The 14773-nt window shown below is 41.1% G+C and overlaps 2 protein-coding genes across 2 annotated transcripts in view; one reads left to right on the plus strand and one right to left on the minus strand.

The window, feature by feature from the left end:
• The window catches only part of RPL31 (ribosomal protein L31), a 171824-nt gene that overhangs the window by 95756 nt on the left and 61295 nt on the right, over window positions 1-14773 (plus strand). The gene's annotated exons all lie outside the window — the stretch shown is intronic.
• Window positions 1-14773, minus strand: part of LOC142740932 (interleukin-1 receptor type 2-like) — a 48795-nt gene that overhangs the window by 23871 nt on the left and 10151 nt on the right. The window contains exons 3-7 of the mRNA XM_075850344.1: window positions 14016-14277; window positions 7924-8104; window positions 2709-2883; window positions 2495-2560; window positions 1728-1860 (exon numbers count right to left, since the gene is read on the minus strand). Of these exons, the coding sequence (XP_075706459.1) occupies window positions 1728-1860; window positions 2495-2560; window positions 2709-2883; window positions 7924-8104; window positions 14016-14277 (817 nt within the window). The remainder of the gene's footprint in view (window positions 1-1727; window positions 1861-2494; window positions 2561-2708; window positions 2884-7923; window positions 8105-14015; window positions 14278-14773) is intronic.

Below are 14773 nucleotides of genomic sequence, written 5' to 3' on the forward strand. Positions count from 1 at the left end.
TACTCGGCTCCGCTGTCTCCCGGCCACTTCCTGATTAGGTGGTTGGGAGTTACAGAAACAGCAGAGTGTTCGCTGAGCTACGCTGTTTCCGGAACTCCCATAGAAGTAAATGGGAGTTACGGAAACAGCGTAGAGCCGTGAGCTATGCTGTTTCCGGAACTCGGTAGCTACGAAAACAGCGTACTTGTTAGAGATACGGAAACAGCGTAACTCGCTGAGGTACGCTGTTTCTGTAACTCCCATAGAACTGAATAGTAGTTACGGAACCCGTGTAGCTCACATGCTACACTGCTTCGGTAACTGCCATTCACTTCTATGGGAGTTACAGAAACAGTGTAGCTCAGCGAGTTACGCTGTTTCCGTAACTCATCCATGTATTGCGGTGTATTGTGCCAGTGATCTAACGATCGCTGGTTCAAATCCCCTAGGGGAACTAATAAAATATATTTTTAAAAAAAGTTAGATACATTTTTTTAGGGTAAAAAAATATTAAAAGTCCCAAAAAAAAACTTTTCCCATTTTTCCCCAAGCACAATGTCAAAAAAATAAATAAATAAATTTGTATCGCTGCGTCCGTAATAGTCTGAGCTATTACAATATAGCATTACTTGACTCGCACGGAGAACGGCATAAAAAAAAAAAGTAAAACCCCAGAATCAATGTTTTTTTTGGTCACTATAGTGCTAAAAATAATGATATAAAAAGGGCTAAAAAAAGTCATAAGTATCAAAAAATGGTGCTAATAAAAACTACAACTCGTCCTGCAAAAAATAAACCCTCACACCGCTCAATCGACCAAAAAATATAAAAGTTATGGCTCTGAGAATGTGGTGAAACCGAACAAATTCTTTTTTTTTAACCAATAGTTTTCTCTTTGTAAAAGTAGTAAAATATGAAATTTTTTCATATTTTCTGTTGTCTAAAACCTGGGTGCGTCTTATAGTCAGGTGTGTCTTATAGTCCAAAAAATACGGTAAACTAAATGTGTGCAGATCTGCAGAAGCAACCTCAGCTTCTAAAGAAAAATCACAGGTGCATAATTTTTGATCTGGAAGTCCAATATTTTTGCGGACTGTCCATATTCTGGGTAAAAATCTCTGGTTTTATTAGTTTGTGAACTGGCAAGTCATGTAATTATGAGATGTCAAGTAATTATGACAATTTGAAATAAAAAATGGTTAGACATCAACCATTTCTACCAAAAGAATGTATTCATTATGGCAGAGTAGGTAGGAGCAGCACAACATAAGCAGCACTGCTGAAGTCACCACCAGGACCTCTCACACGGGCTATTTTCGGCCATTTTTCAGGCCGTAAACGGCCCGAAAAATGTCTGAAAATATGGAAGCAGAATGCCTCCAAACATCTCCCCATTGATTTTAATGGGAAAAACGGCGTTCTGTTCCGACGGGCCGTTTTTTACGCGCCCGTTTTTCAAAACGGGTCCGTAAAAAAATGCAGGCGAAAAAAATGTTCATGTCACTTTTTCAGCCATTTTTGGAGCTGTTTTTCATAGACTCTATAGAAAAACAGCTCCAAAAACGGCCGTTAAAAACGCTGCGAAAAACGCGACTTTGACTAAAAAACTTCTAAAAATTACGTATTTTCAGAAGTTTTTTATTTTGTGTGTGCACATACCCTAACAGTGCTTTGTGATATACTGGTTGCCTACCTAAGACTTGAAAAATGTCCTAGATACACTTTAAAATGATATAAAGATCACTTACCGTAATATTCCTTCTGTCACACGGCCATCTTTAGAGTAGTCGTTCACAAAAGAGTCATTTGCCACCCACCATAACATGAAATCACTGTCATCATGGCCTGTAAGTGCCTTGCATGGGATGACTAGCTTGGAACCTTTTAAAATATGAAAACACACTTGTCATATCATAATAAAAAAGAACACTAAATAAATAAAAATTCTGATAATGCTGTAGATTGTCCATTGATTACTCAAAACATAAAGTAGCATTTATGCAGCCAGCTGTGTCTTGAACATTTATTCCATATTAAAAGAGACAAGTCTTATAACAGTTAGGCCGTGTTCAGACGTGGCGGAATTTTTCCGCTGCAAATGTTGGTGCAGTTTCGGGGCAATTACGCAACGAATCTGCACCAACATTTTCATATTTGACAGGTAATTCAGACGTTGCAGATATCACAGCGGACTTGCCACAGATCTCAGTTTTTGCATTGCAAAGGCTGAAATCCGCAGTGAAATTCCGCTTCTTCTCCGCAATGTAATGAGCATGCTGCAGAGGGAAAATTCTGCATCGCAGCCTAAATTCCGCACTGTTATTTTCCGCAACGTCTGAACTAAGTTTCCTAAAAATGTATAGAAACCAATGTAAAAAACGTCTGCTGCAGAATTCCACTGCGGACTGTCCTCAGCGGAACTCAACAGCAATTCCACCACGTCTGAATGTGCCCTAACAGTATCAGTATATTACCTATCATATCATGACACAATCCTGGGGCAAATGTATAATACCTGTGGCAGCTGCTATGGTGTTGCGATTAGGATTCACAATGATAGGGTGTTGTATCTTCCCTTGATCTATAAATATCAAGAGAAATCATGGAACAGTCAAAAAATGCAATAATTTTAGAAAAGTAATTTCAAAATAATATGTTCTTTCAAGAACAGCTTGCACACAAAAAATTCTGTTATGCAATGTAGTCAGTATTTGTAATATTCAATTTACCAACAATCCGAAGTTGGATAATCCTTGAAATGGTGTAATCTATATTCTCAAGAGAAAACATCAATTGACATTTGTAATAGCCTTCATTCTCATGGCCTACATTATTTATCAACGCATATTTGGTCCCGTCGAAGTATCTGTATTTTGCGCTGTCATTAAGCAAAGGTTCTCCATCCTATTAAGAGAAGAGACATATCCATATATTACTTCATCTGTATAATTGCACAGAACGATGATTTCTATTTTATTATTGTGCATGTATAACACACTATGAATGAAATAAGCGGGTATTATTTTGTGTCTATTGTGGGTGTAGATATGAAAAAAACAGGTTTGTTCCTGGTCTAGGGCTTCACTGCCTGGAAAAGTTTTGACAAGCATTGCCTCAACTATTTACTCCAGTCCTTCGGGTTGCTGCATATTCTGTCACATTTCACATGTTGGAGACTATTTTGGGGACTGCAGCTTGGGGGTTCCCTCAATTACTGCCGTCTTGTTGGGGTTAACAAGGTTGTGCAGGATTAGAAAAAAATTCAAATATGTTTCCAGAAATAGAGCCACTGTTGTCCATTGATGCGGCTGGTATTGCAGCTGAACCTTACTCAGCCCCCTCAAGCTAAACTTTTTTTCTTCTCCTCTACATCCCCTATATTAAAATTTTTCTTAGATTCTGCACAGCAGTTTAGCCTGTAATAATCTGATTGTGGCACAAATTATTCACGACATGGTCCATAACATTTGGTTCATTAATGAAGAAAGTACAGAATGGAAGCATCAGTAAGAAACAAAGAATAGGATAGAAAAGAATGCACGGAAATAAAAAGGCTACCTTATGAGGCTGGAATCACACATGCAGTTATCCTGCTGTTTTTTACGCTCATCACAGAAGTAACAGTATTTTCTATTAGGGTATGTTCACACGGCAGCGTCCAACACGGCTGAAATTACGGAGCTGTTTTCAGGAGAAAACAGCTTCGGAATTTCAGACATAAATTGCTCGTACTCGCGTTTTTCGCGGCGGCAATTACGGACGTAATTTGAGCTGTTTTTCAATGGTGCCAATGAAAAACGGCTCAATTTACGTCTCAAGAAGTGACATGCACTTTTTTGACGCAGGCATCTTTTTTACAAAAAAAATGACCGTCGGCACAGAACATCGTAAAACCCATTCAAATGAATGGGCAGATGTTTGCCGACGCTTTGGAGCCGTATTTTCGGACGTAATTCGAGGCTAAAACGCCCGAATTACGTCTGTAAATAGGGTGTGTGAACCCAGCCTTAAACTTTTCCTTCTCCTTGGATCCAAAAAACTGCCACAAAAACTGCACGTGTGATTCCAGTTTTAGGTTCACACACTACGTTTTGCTGCATTTTTGCACATTTTTCATGGCATTTTTAAAGATGTTCTTTTAACTGCGCTTTTTGTTGTGTTTTTTAGTGCGGCCAGGTGTAACATTAAAGTCTATAGTGAAATAGAAAAATCACTAAATATAACTGCGTTTTGGTTTGTGGTGTTTGTTTTTGTGTTCAGTGGCATTGTTTATAAAAACGAAGCATGCTCAGGGTATAAAAAAATTGTCAGGCGTTTTTCCCATAGGATTTTTCTTTACAATTTACGCCAAATTAAAAACTACACTAAAAACGCCATAAAAAACGCATGTTACATCTTAGTAAAGCTGGCGTTTCAAGAAGAGTTTTTTTTATGCAGTTTAAGTTGCCAGGAAAAAAATCTGTGCGTGAAGGAGGCTTCATGATAATATTTAGGAATTATAGTCACTATTCTTTTGGAAAAATAAGAAAAATTCAGGAAAAATAAAAACCTTTAATTATAGAAAAAATGTATCAGGATTGTATTCATCATAATTTTATCTTGGTTGTTACTCAATAAATGTATTAGGAAAAAGTTAATTCATTATCTTTAAGCTAGAATTTTTTAGATCGTATTCATATGCATAGCACATGAAAAAAACACACGTTAACTTCTGCATTTCTGACATGCTTTACTAACGGCTATAAAACTTGTTTAAGACAAAGAAAACTTGCGCCATCCACTGGGGAAAAACAGAAACCTCAAAGTAGATTCTGCAGGAACTGAGAAGGTGACCTCTTTTTTAAGAAACTGTTTTTAAAGATCATTTGGTTCTTCTTTTTTGGTGACATTTTTTTTTTAGTACAATTTTTATAGAATTTTTATGTATTTATTTTGGTATTTTTAGGGTTTTAGCACATTCATGAAGTAAAAAGAAAACAAAATCTGCTCTACACATTTTTACACATTTAATCATGTAAAGTGCCCTAAAATTAGTTTTATTTTTTTATTATTCTCGTACAGTTAGAAAACATACATACTATACACTTTTCTATAATTTTTAGTTTAACTGTCCATGCTGCAGAGATCGAGAGAGAAAAGAGGTTAGAAAAATACATCTGACTTCTCCTCCAGGTGTCTGGATGTCACAGATTGCTAGGGAGTGAACCTTTGCTGGCAAGATTGCTTGTCCTGTGTGACATTGCACCAGAATTAGGAGCTTTTATTTTAAAGTGGTTAAAAAAATGTATAAAGTAATTTTAAGGGGCATTTAAAAAGAAAAAAGGGTATGCTTCCTTTCCCAAAGTTGCATTTCTCTTGTCTTTGGGCTGTGTCTGGATTAATATAGTGCCGCATTCAGGACCCCTACATACCTCCCAACCGTCCCAGATCCAATGTCCCAGATTCAGCTGGACAGTCCCGGTTTCCGGGCAGCGTCCCACTGTCTCGGGCTGCAGGTGGTATGTCGTGGTTTTAACTGTTTTTGCATCCTCAGGGGACAGCTATGGGGGCATTATATTGTATAGGGGCATCATTCTTTATGGGGCCAGCTATGAAGGCATTGTACTGTATGAGAGCATTATACTGCATGGGGCAGCTATGGGACATTATACTGTATGGGGCAGCTATAGGGGCATTATAATGCATGGGGGCACCTATGGGGACATTATACTATATGGTGCAGCTATGGGGCATTATACTGTATGGGGCAGCTATGGGGGCATTATACTGTATCGGGCAGCTATAGGGGCATTATAATGCATGGGGGCAGCTATGGGGGCATTATACTGTATGGTGCAGCTATGGGGAATTATACTGTATGAAGCAGCTATAGGGGCATTATACTTTTATTGGGCAGCTATGGGGCATTATGCTGTACGGGGCAGCTAGGAGGCATTATACTGTATGGTGCAGCTATGGGGCATTATACTGTATAGTGCAGCTATGGGGGCATTATACTCTATCGGGCATCTATAGGGGCATTATACTGTATGGGGCAGCTATCAGGGCATTATTCTGTGTGTGGGCAGCTAGAAGGCATTATACTATGTGGGGGCACTATGGGGGCATTATACTGTGTGGGGAGAACTATGGGGGCCATTATACTGTATAAGGGAAGCCATGGATAATTATACTGTGTGGAGGCAGCTATGGCAGCAGTATACTGTGTAGGGGCTGCTATAGGGGCATTGTACTGTATGAAGTATCTATGTGTACATTATACTGTGTGTGGGGGCATCTATATAGGCATTATACTGTATTGGGGCATTATACTGTATTGGACAGCCACAGGGGCATTATCCTGTATGGGGATGCTATGGGGCATTATGCTGTACGGGAGTAGCTAGGAGGCATTATACTGTATAGCGACATTATACTGTATGCGGCAGCTATGGGGGCATTATACTGTATGGTGCAGATATGGGGGCATCATACTGTGTGGGGGCATCTCTATATGCATTATACTGTATTGGGGAATTATACTGTATTGCGCAGCTATGGGGCATTATAATGTATGGGACAGCTATAGGGGTATTATATTGTATGGGGGAAGCTATGGGGCATCATGCTGTACGGGAGTAGCTAGGAGGCATTATACTGTATAGAGACATTATACTGTATGCGGCAGCTATGGGGGCATTATACTGTATGGTGTAGCTATTGGGGCATCATATTCTGTGGGGAAGCTATGGGGCATTATACTGTATGGGGCAGCTATGGGGGCCTTATACTTTATGAGGCAGCTATTCAGAATTATACTGTATGGGGAAGTTATAGGGGCATTATACTGTATGGGGCAACTATAGAGGCATTATACTGTATGTGGGCAGCTATGGTGGCATTATACTGTGTGGGGGCAGTATGGGGGCATTATACTGTGTGGAGACATTATGGGGGCATTATACTGTGCGTGGGGCTCTATGGGGGTATTATACTGCATGAGGGCAACTGTGGGGGCATTATACTGTATAGATGACAGCTATGGGTGCATTATACTGTATGGGCAACTATGGGAGCATTATACTGTATAGAGGGCATCTATGGGGGCATTATACTGTGTGTGGGCAGCTATGGCAGAATTAAACTGTGTAGGGGCCGCTATGGGGCATTTTACTGTATGGGGGCATCTATATAGGCATTTTACTCTATGGGGGCATTATACTGTATGAGGCAGTTATAGGGGCTATGGGGCATTATAGTGTATGGGGGCAGCTATGTGGGAATTATTCTGTGTGGGGGCACTATGGGGCATTATACTGTGTGGGGGCACTATGGGGCATCTTATTGTGTGTGGACAGCTATGAATGCATTATACTGTGTTTGTAGGAGGCACTATGGGGCATTATACTGTGTGTGGGCCACTATGGAGGTAATATAGTGTGGGGGGCCATTATGGGGGCATTATACTGTGTGGGAGGCACTATGGGGGAAATATACTGTGTGGGGGTCAGCTATGGTAGCATTATACTGTGCGTGGGAGGCACTAAGGGGCATTATACTGTGTGGGGGCACTAGGGCGCATTAAACTGAGGGGAGGCACTATGGGAGCAATATACTGTTTGGGCTGAACAGGGTGTGTATGGGTGGAGATTGGGTGGGAAATGGGCATGGCTTAAATTTGCCGCATCTGTTGTCCCTGTTTGCAATACTTGAGGGTTGAGAGGTATGCCTCTATCAATTAGCTATAGAGAAGAGAGGCTACAGAGCCTCTCGATCTCTGGCAAACCTAGCGTGTCCATGCATTACACGGACAGGACACTGTTTTCAATAGGCACCATGTAATGCCTTATTTCTCCTGTGATGGTGCTACAGGTGAATTGAAAGAGAATATACAAGTTTTACTAACAGTATAAAAAAAATGCTACATAGTACATTAACAGTTATCACATACAGTAAACATCTTACCTTAAACCAATTTATTTTCACATTCATATGATCTTTGGTAAAGTCTGGTAAACCAGGGCAATTCATCACAAACTCTGTGTTTTCAAAAGCAATTTGTTCATATTTAATATAGGGGAAGGATGTCGGTGTGTCACTCATGACATTAAGAGACATTGATATTTCAACACAGAATGATGCATTTCTGAAAAAAAAATAGTGAAATTATGTTTTAAAAAGTAATATAAAAATAGTTATTCCTTGCTACAAATGACTTAATCAGCTTTCCAGAAAACACTGATAAACAAGAAAAAAAACAAAAAACTTTTGTTTGATATCAAACAGGATTTGATATATATGCATAATTCAGATAACATATGGATGATGGATATAATGAATTCCCAGAGAGGAGAAACATAATAGGAATCCTGGAAAAACTCCTGGTTGAGTGGACTAGAGTGTTAGAGAGGGAAAAGGTCACAGGCAGAACCGAGGTTTCAAGTGTGGGGGCATCTGCACATTACTGAGGATATGTAGGCAGAAGTTAAGTTGGTCAGAACTAGGGTGGTTAGAGTTAGTAAGCTGGATTACAGTCCATGCGTAACAGGCTGAAAGTGGAGAAACTGAAAAAGAAGTATGTCATTCAAAAAATAGGAGGGGGGGGGGTGAATGAGCTGAGTTATAAGAAGTGCATGGACTATGATTTTGGAAAGAGAAAGGGATAAATATAAGAAATGGTTTTAAGTCAAAAATAGAAGGTTGTGGTCATTGCTGTCAGAGTCTGAGGATTAAGGCCCCATGAACACGACCATATTTTTTCCCTCCCGTACAGCCCCATGCACACGAACGTAAAAACGCCCATAATTACGGGCCGTAATTACGGCACGTTTTTATGGGCCCATGGACTTCTATTGGCCACGGGTACCGCCCCGTATGCTTACGGGAAGGTGCCCGTGCCATTGAAAGATATAGAACATGTCCTATTTCAGGCCGTAATTACGGCACGGGCAGGCCAATAGAAGTCTATGGGGCTCCCGTAATTACGGGTGACTATGTGTGTGCACCCGTAATTACGGGAGCGTTGCTAGGCGACGTCAGTAAATAGTCACTGTCCAGGGTGCTGAAAGAGTTAAACGATCGGCAGTAACTCTTTCAGCACCCTGGACAGTGACTTCCAATCACAATATAGATCAACCTGTAAAAAAAAAAAGACGTTCATACTTACCCAGAACTCCCTGCTTCTTCCTCCAGTCCGGCCTCCTGGGATGACGTTTCAGCCCATGTGACCGCTGCAGCCAGTCACAGTTCAATCACAGGCTGCAGCAGTCACATGGACTGCCGCGTCATCCAGGGAGGTCGGGCTGGATGTCGAGAGGGACCCGTCACCAAGGCAACGGCCGGGTAAGTAGGAATTTATTTTACTTTTACCTCGGAAAGGACTGCCCCTTCTCTCTATCCTGCACTGATAGAGAGAAGGGCTGCCGATTACTGCAGTGTAATTTTGCAGCGAAAACGTGCCTGTAAATACGGGTGGAATTCGGTGTGACACCGGACCCGTATTTACGGGCATGGGTCCGTAAATACTGGTGCAATACGGGTCGAATACGTGTGACCAAGGACCCGTATTTACGCCAGTATTTACGGGAGGACAAAAATACGTTCGTGTGCATGAGGCCGTAAATACTGGCGTAAATACGGGTCCTTTGTCACACGTTTTTAACCCGTATTTAAAGTATTTACGGACCCGTGCCCGTAAATACGGGTCTGTTGTCACCCGTATTCTACTTGTATTTACGGACCCGTTTTATCTGCTTCTCTTTATTTAAAAATTCAAATCAGGCATGAGCCTGCAGACAGGGGAATCCCCTGACGTCACCTAGCAACTCTCCCGTAATTACGGGTGCACATACGTAGCCACACGTAGCCACCCGTAATTACGGGAGCACCATAGACTTCTACGACCTGAAATAGGACATGCTCTATATTTTTCAACTGCCCAGGCATCGTCCCGTAAGCAAACGGGAAGGTACCCGTGGCCAATAGAAGTCTATGGGCCCGTAATTACGGGCCGTAATTACGTCCCGTAATTACGGGTGTTTTTACGGTCATGGCATGGGCCCTTAAAGAGGCTCTGTCACCAGATTTTGCAACCCCTATCTGCTATTGCAGCAGATAGGCGCTGCAATGTAGATTATAGTAACGTTTTTATTTTTAAAAAACGAGCATTTTTGGCCAAGTTATGGCCATTTTTGTATTTATGCAAATGAGGCTTGCAAAAGTACAACTGGGCATGTTGAAAAGTAAAAGTACAACTGGGCGTGTATTATGTGCGTACATCGGGGCGTGTTTACTACTTTTACTAGCTGGGCGTTGTGTATAGAAGTATCATCCACTTCTCTTCACAACGCCCAGCTTCTGGCAGTGCAGATCTGTGACGTCATTCACAGGTCCTGCATCGTGTCGGCCACATCGGCACCAGAGGCTACAGTTGATTCTGCAGCAGAATCAGCGTTTGCAGGTAAGTAGCTACATCGATTTACCTGCAAACGCCGATGCTGCTGCAGAATCATCTGTAGCCTCTGGTGCCGGCTCGTCTGACACGATGCAGGACCTGGGGAAGTGACGTCACAGCGTGATCTCTCGAGAACACGGCTGTGTCTGCACTGCCAGAAGCTGGGCGTTCTGAAGAGAAGTGGATGATACTTCTCGTCAGAAAGCCCAGCTAGTAAAAGTAGTAAACACGCCCCGATGTACGCACATAATACACGCCCAGTTGTACTTTTACTTTTCAACACGCCCAGTTGTACTTTTGCAAGCCTCATTTGCATAAATACAAAAATTGTCATAACTTGGCCAAAAATGCTCGTTTTTTAAAAATAAAAACGTTACTGTAATCTACATTGCAGCGCCGATCTACTGCAATAGCAGATAGGGGTTGCAAAATCTGGTGACAGAGCCTCTTTAAGCTAGTGTCAAATATTAAATATATGTGTCATGCGACCCCACCAAGCATTTAAAGGCTATGTACACCTTTGGAATCTTATAGAAGCCCATAGTTAAAGGGGATTTCCAGTCCCAACAAATTGAATGCCTACAATCAGAATAGGACATTAATACGTGAGCGGTGAGGGTCTGACTCCTGGCACCCATGCCGATCAGCAGTTTTGTAGCAGTCGCGCCGCTCGTACGAGCTCTGCTTCCCCTTAATTTCTACTTGCTCACTGTGAATCGTCAACACACTTGTAGCGGCAGTTCACAGAGTTACCGCCTTCTCCCATGCACTTCAACCGCTGCTACAAGTGTGTTCAAGATCCACAGTCAGCAAGTAGAAATGAAGGGGAAGCAGAGCTTGTACAAGCGCTGCGGCCCCTTCAAAACAGAAGTTTGGCAGGGGTGCCGGGATGTGGACCCCGACCCATCAGCTCATCCTGAGGATAGACCAGCAATTTTCTGTAACTGGAAAACCCCTGTAAAGCAACTTTGTCTCATGACAATGCCATTTTGAAATGTGCATGCTCAGATGCCATCTCTAATAGCACAAATTTTATTTTGGTTTCAGTGCCATCTACTGCCAGAGGATAAAGAAATTGACAGACCTACTATGTCACACATGAAAAGACAACAGACGCCAATATCCTTTGTGGTGCTATAAAAGACAACCCACAGCTAAAAAGAAATGGTTGGTTTCTATGGTAGGCAAGATGAATAATGAAATTAACATATTTCTTCACTTGATATTGGGAAACAATTTCCCATGTAAGGTCTAAACTGATAGATCCTCTTTTACACTATTTCTCACATACCCCATTACAGCCTTCCTAGCATATGTCAAGAAAGTATCAAAAGTCAATGTAGCTCTGCTAATGGTCCATAGGTCAGGATTGCTCTTCAATGTGCTGACCTCTGGAATATTTGTATCCTTAGGACCACAAGTACTGTTTTAACACTTTTAACCACCCCAGTCGTGTTTTTCCCTTATGCTTTGGAGAAGCGCAGAGCTACCATGTCTTTTAGATCTATTGGAGAGAAGCAAACCTACTTTGAGTTTTTTGCTATGTTCCAGCATTTGTTAAGAATTTGACATAGTTATTTTTGCTTTTGCTTCTATTAGTGAATATGAAAGTATGATTTGCACACAAGTGCTCTTAAGCATAAGGCTACATTCACATCTGCGTCAGGGTCCTGTTCTGACGTCCCGTCGGAGCTTCCTGTCAGAACGGGACCCAGACTGAAACAAACAGAAACCATAAGTTTCCGTTTGCATCACCATTGATTTCAATGGTGACGGATTTAGTGCCAATGGTTTCTATTTGTCTCAGTTGTGTAAGGGTTCTGTCGTTTAGACGGAATGAATAGCGCAGTCGACTACGGTATTGATTCCGTCAAAACGACGGAAACCCTTGCACAACTGATACAAATGGAAACCATTGACACCGGATCCGTCACCATTGAAATCAATGGTGATGCAAACGGTAACCTATGGTTTCCATTTGTTTCAGTCAGGGTCCCGTTCTGATGGGAAGCTCCGACAGAACGTCAGAACAGGACCCTAATGTAGATGTGAACGAAGCCTAACTTGAAACTCCTGGGCCCCAATGTAAAATTTGTAACATACTGGTGTCTTCTTATATGGCAGAGCCACTTTTGGAACCTCTCAGGCACCAGAGCTTGGGTGCAACTGCACACCCTATAGCTATGCCCCAGGTATTGATATAGGCTTTAGCAATACAATATTTATTTCCATATTTAAAAATAATTTTATATGCAAATTTCAATGCTCATTTTTAATGCATTTGACTTTTTACTTTTACCACTAAAGCTCTAGGCAACTATTATAAGATCTTTCAATCATTTTAATATTTCTGGTACCTAAGACAGCACTGGTTCTCCTACTTGTAAATCGTAATTTACATGTAATGTCAAGGTGAATTTGTCTGTAGTACTTTTTCCAGGATTGTTCAGTGTCTAGAATCCTACACTTAGCCAATACTGAAGTCGGGTAACTGGTCGAGGGTGCGTTTTGTTTGTGAGTGTAATAAACTAATTGCATATTTCTTTTATTTATCATTTTATTGTTTATCCTGTGAATCTCTATGTCTTCCTTTACTTTTCTTTGATGATATAGGTTTAGAGGAAAGTATACTTTGTTCAGTATCGAATTTACATCTCAGGAGACTATATAGGTACAGATTGTCTAGAGCCTTAAGCTACATTCACACCACAGGGAAAAACATCTGTTTTTTTAACAGCCCTTGAATACTGTCCGTCAAAAAATAAGACATGTCCAATTTTTGGCCGTTTTCACAGCCAGACTGCCCCCATAGATCTCAATGGATTAGTTTGTAACAAAGTTTTTCAGAAATCTATTTTTGTGACGGCCGTTTAAAACAGATCCTGGCCAACAGCACTCCAAGGGCACAGTACTACTTGAAGCACTGAGCCCGGGGAATCCTTTGACGTCACTGTCCATATATGGACAGTGATGTCAGGGCTTTCAACTATGGAGTCCCTGGCAGGAGCCTCGCAAGTTCTATGGCCTGGGATTCCTGTCTTGGGAAAGCCCTTGACGTCACTGTCCATTTATGGACAGTGATGTTATGGGTTTTAAGAAGCTGGAATCCGCGGCCAGAGTGTCTGCAACGCTGTGGTCAGGGATTTTGCTCCTAGAGAGAGCCCCTCACATCACTGGGCATATATAGTGACATCAGGGGATCCTCCTGGAGCGGAATCCCCAGCCAGAGCGTTGCCGAGGCTCTGGCCAGTGATTCCGCTCCTGGAGGAGCCCTTGGTGTCACTATCCATATATGGACAGTGACATCAGGGGCTCCTCCTAGAGCGAAATCCCCGACCAGAGGACAGTTGATCAGTTGATCAATTTTTAATGGCCATTTTTGTCGTGTGAATGTAGCCTTAGACTCATCCCATCAACTAGGCCACACCTTAATTTATGTATAACTTTATAATGTTTGTCCGCTGTTACAAAATGAAGCAGAACATTGCACTGTACTTCTCACAACACCTATAACCCTTTGTAGCCTTACATAATTCAATGTATTTATATATAAATTTTCCCTTTCAGCAGGTGCCCTTCCCTGAGGGCCACCTATATTACTCACCTCACAATACATGTGTAGATCCCAGTATCCTCTTTTACAGCTGGCAAGAACCACAGGGCTTCTTTTTTTCTTTGTATTCTAGACTCATATGCTGTATCCTCAGTTTCAGAACCATTTCTAGTCCAAACCAAATTAAATGACTGTTCCAGAACTGTAGAAAGGTCTAGCGGCATATACTGTGAGACTGGACACTCAATGATAGCTAGCTCTTCGTTAAGTACATAATAACCCACAGAATGTGTGATCTGCACTTGACACTTCCCTATATGTTAAAAAAAAATTGTATTGTGTTACTTTCTTTGAAAAACATATAAAACTAGCTTTAAGCCTTATATTCCAAACACTGATAACACATTATAGTCAATATATATATATATATACATATATATATATATATATATATATATATATATATATATATATTTCTTTATTTTTTAATTTATATATTTTTTTACATTTGTGCCACACTATGTAGATAGACAACATTTAAAATGTGTGTTCACCATTTTATTTACAGTTAGTATATTTGGTACATTTAGTGGATACCTTGTTAGTCACAGCTACCTAGTACTAGGTATGATACCCGCTATCCCTTCCAATATCCTCAGGATATTCTTCATTACATGGATTCATCAATGGGCTGGAGACATTTGACTCTCCCTGCAATAAGCATCTTTACACCCCCTTAGTGGTGGCAACATTTTATCATTTAAGTCTACGTCTATGCAGTTGACTTTGAAATCTGTGTCACAAAAACG

Source organism: Rhinoderma darwinii, chromosome 2 (assembly GCF_050947455.1).
Source record: "Rhinoderma darwinii isolate aRhiDar2 chromosome 2, aRhiDar2.hap1, whole genome shotgun sequence".
NCBI classification, from domain to species: domain Eukaryota; kingdom Metazoa; phylum Chordata; class Amphibia; order Anura; family Rhinodermatidae; genus Rhinoderma; species Rhinoderma darwinii.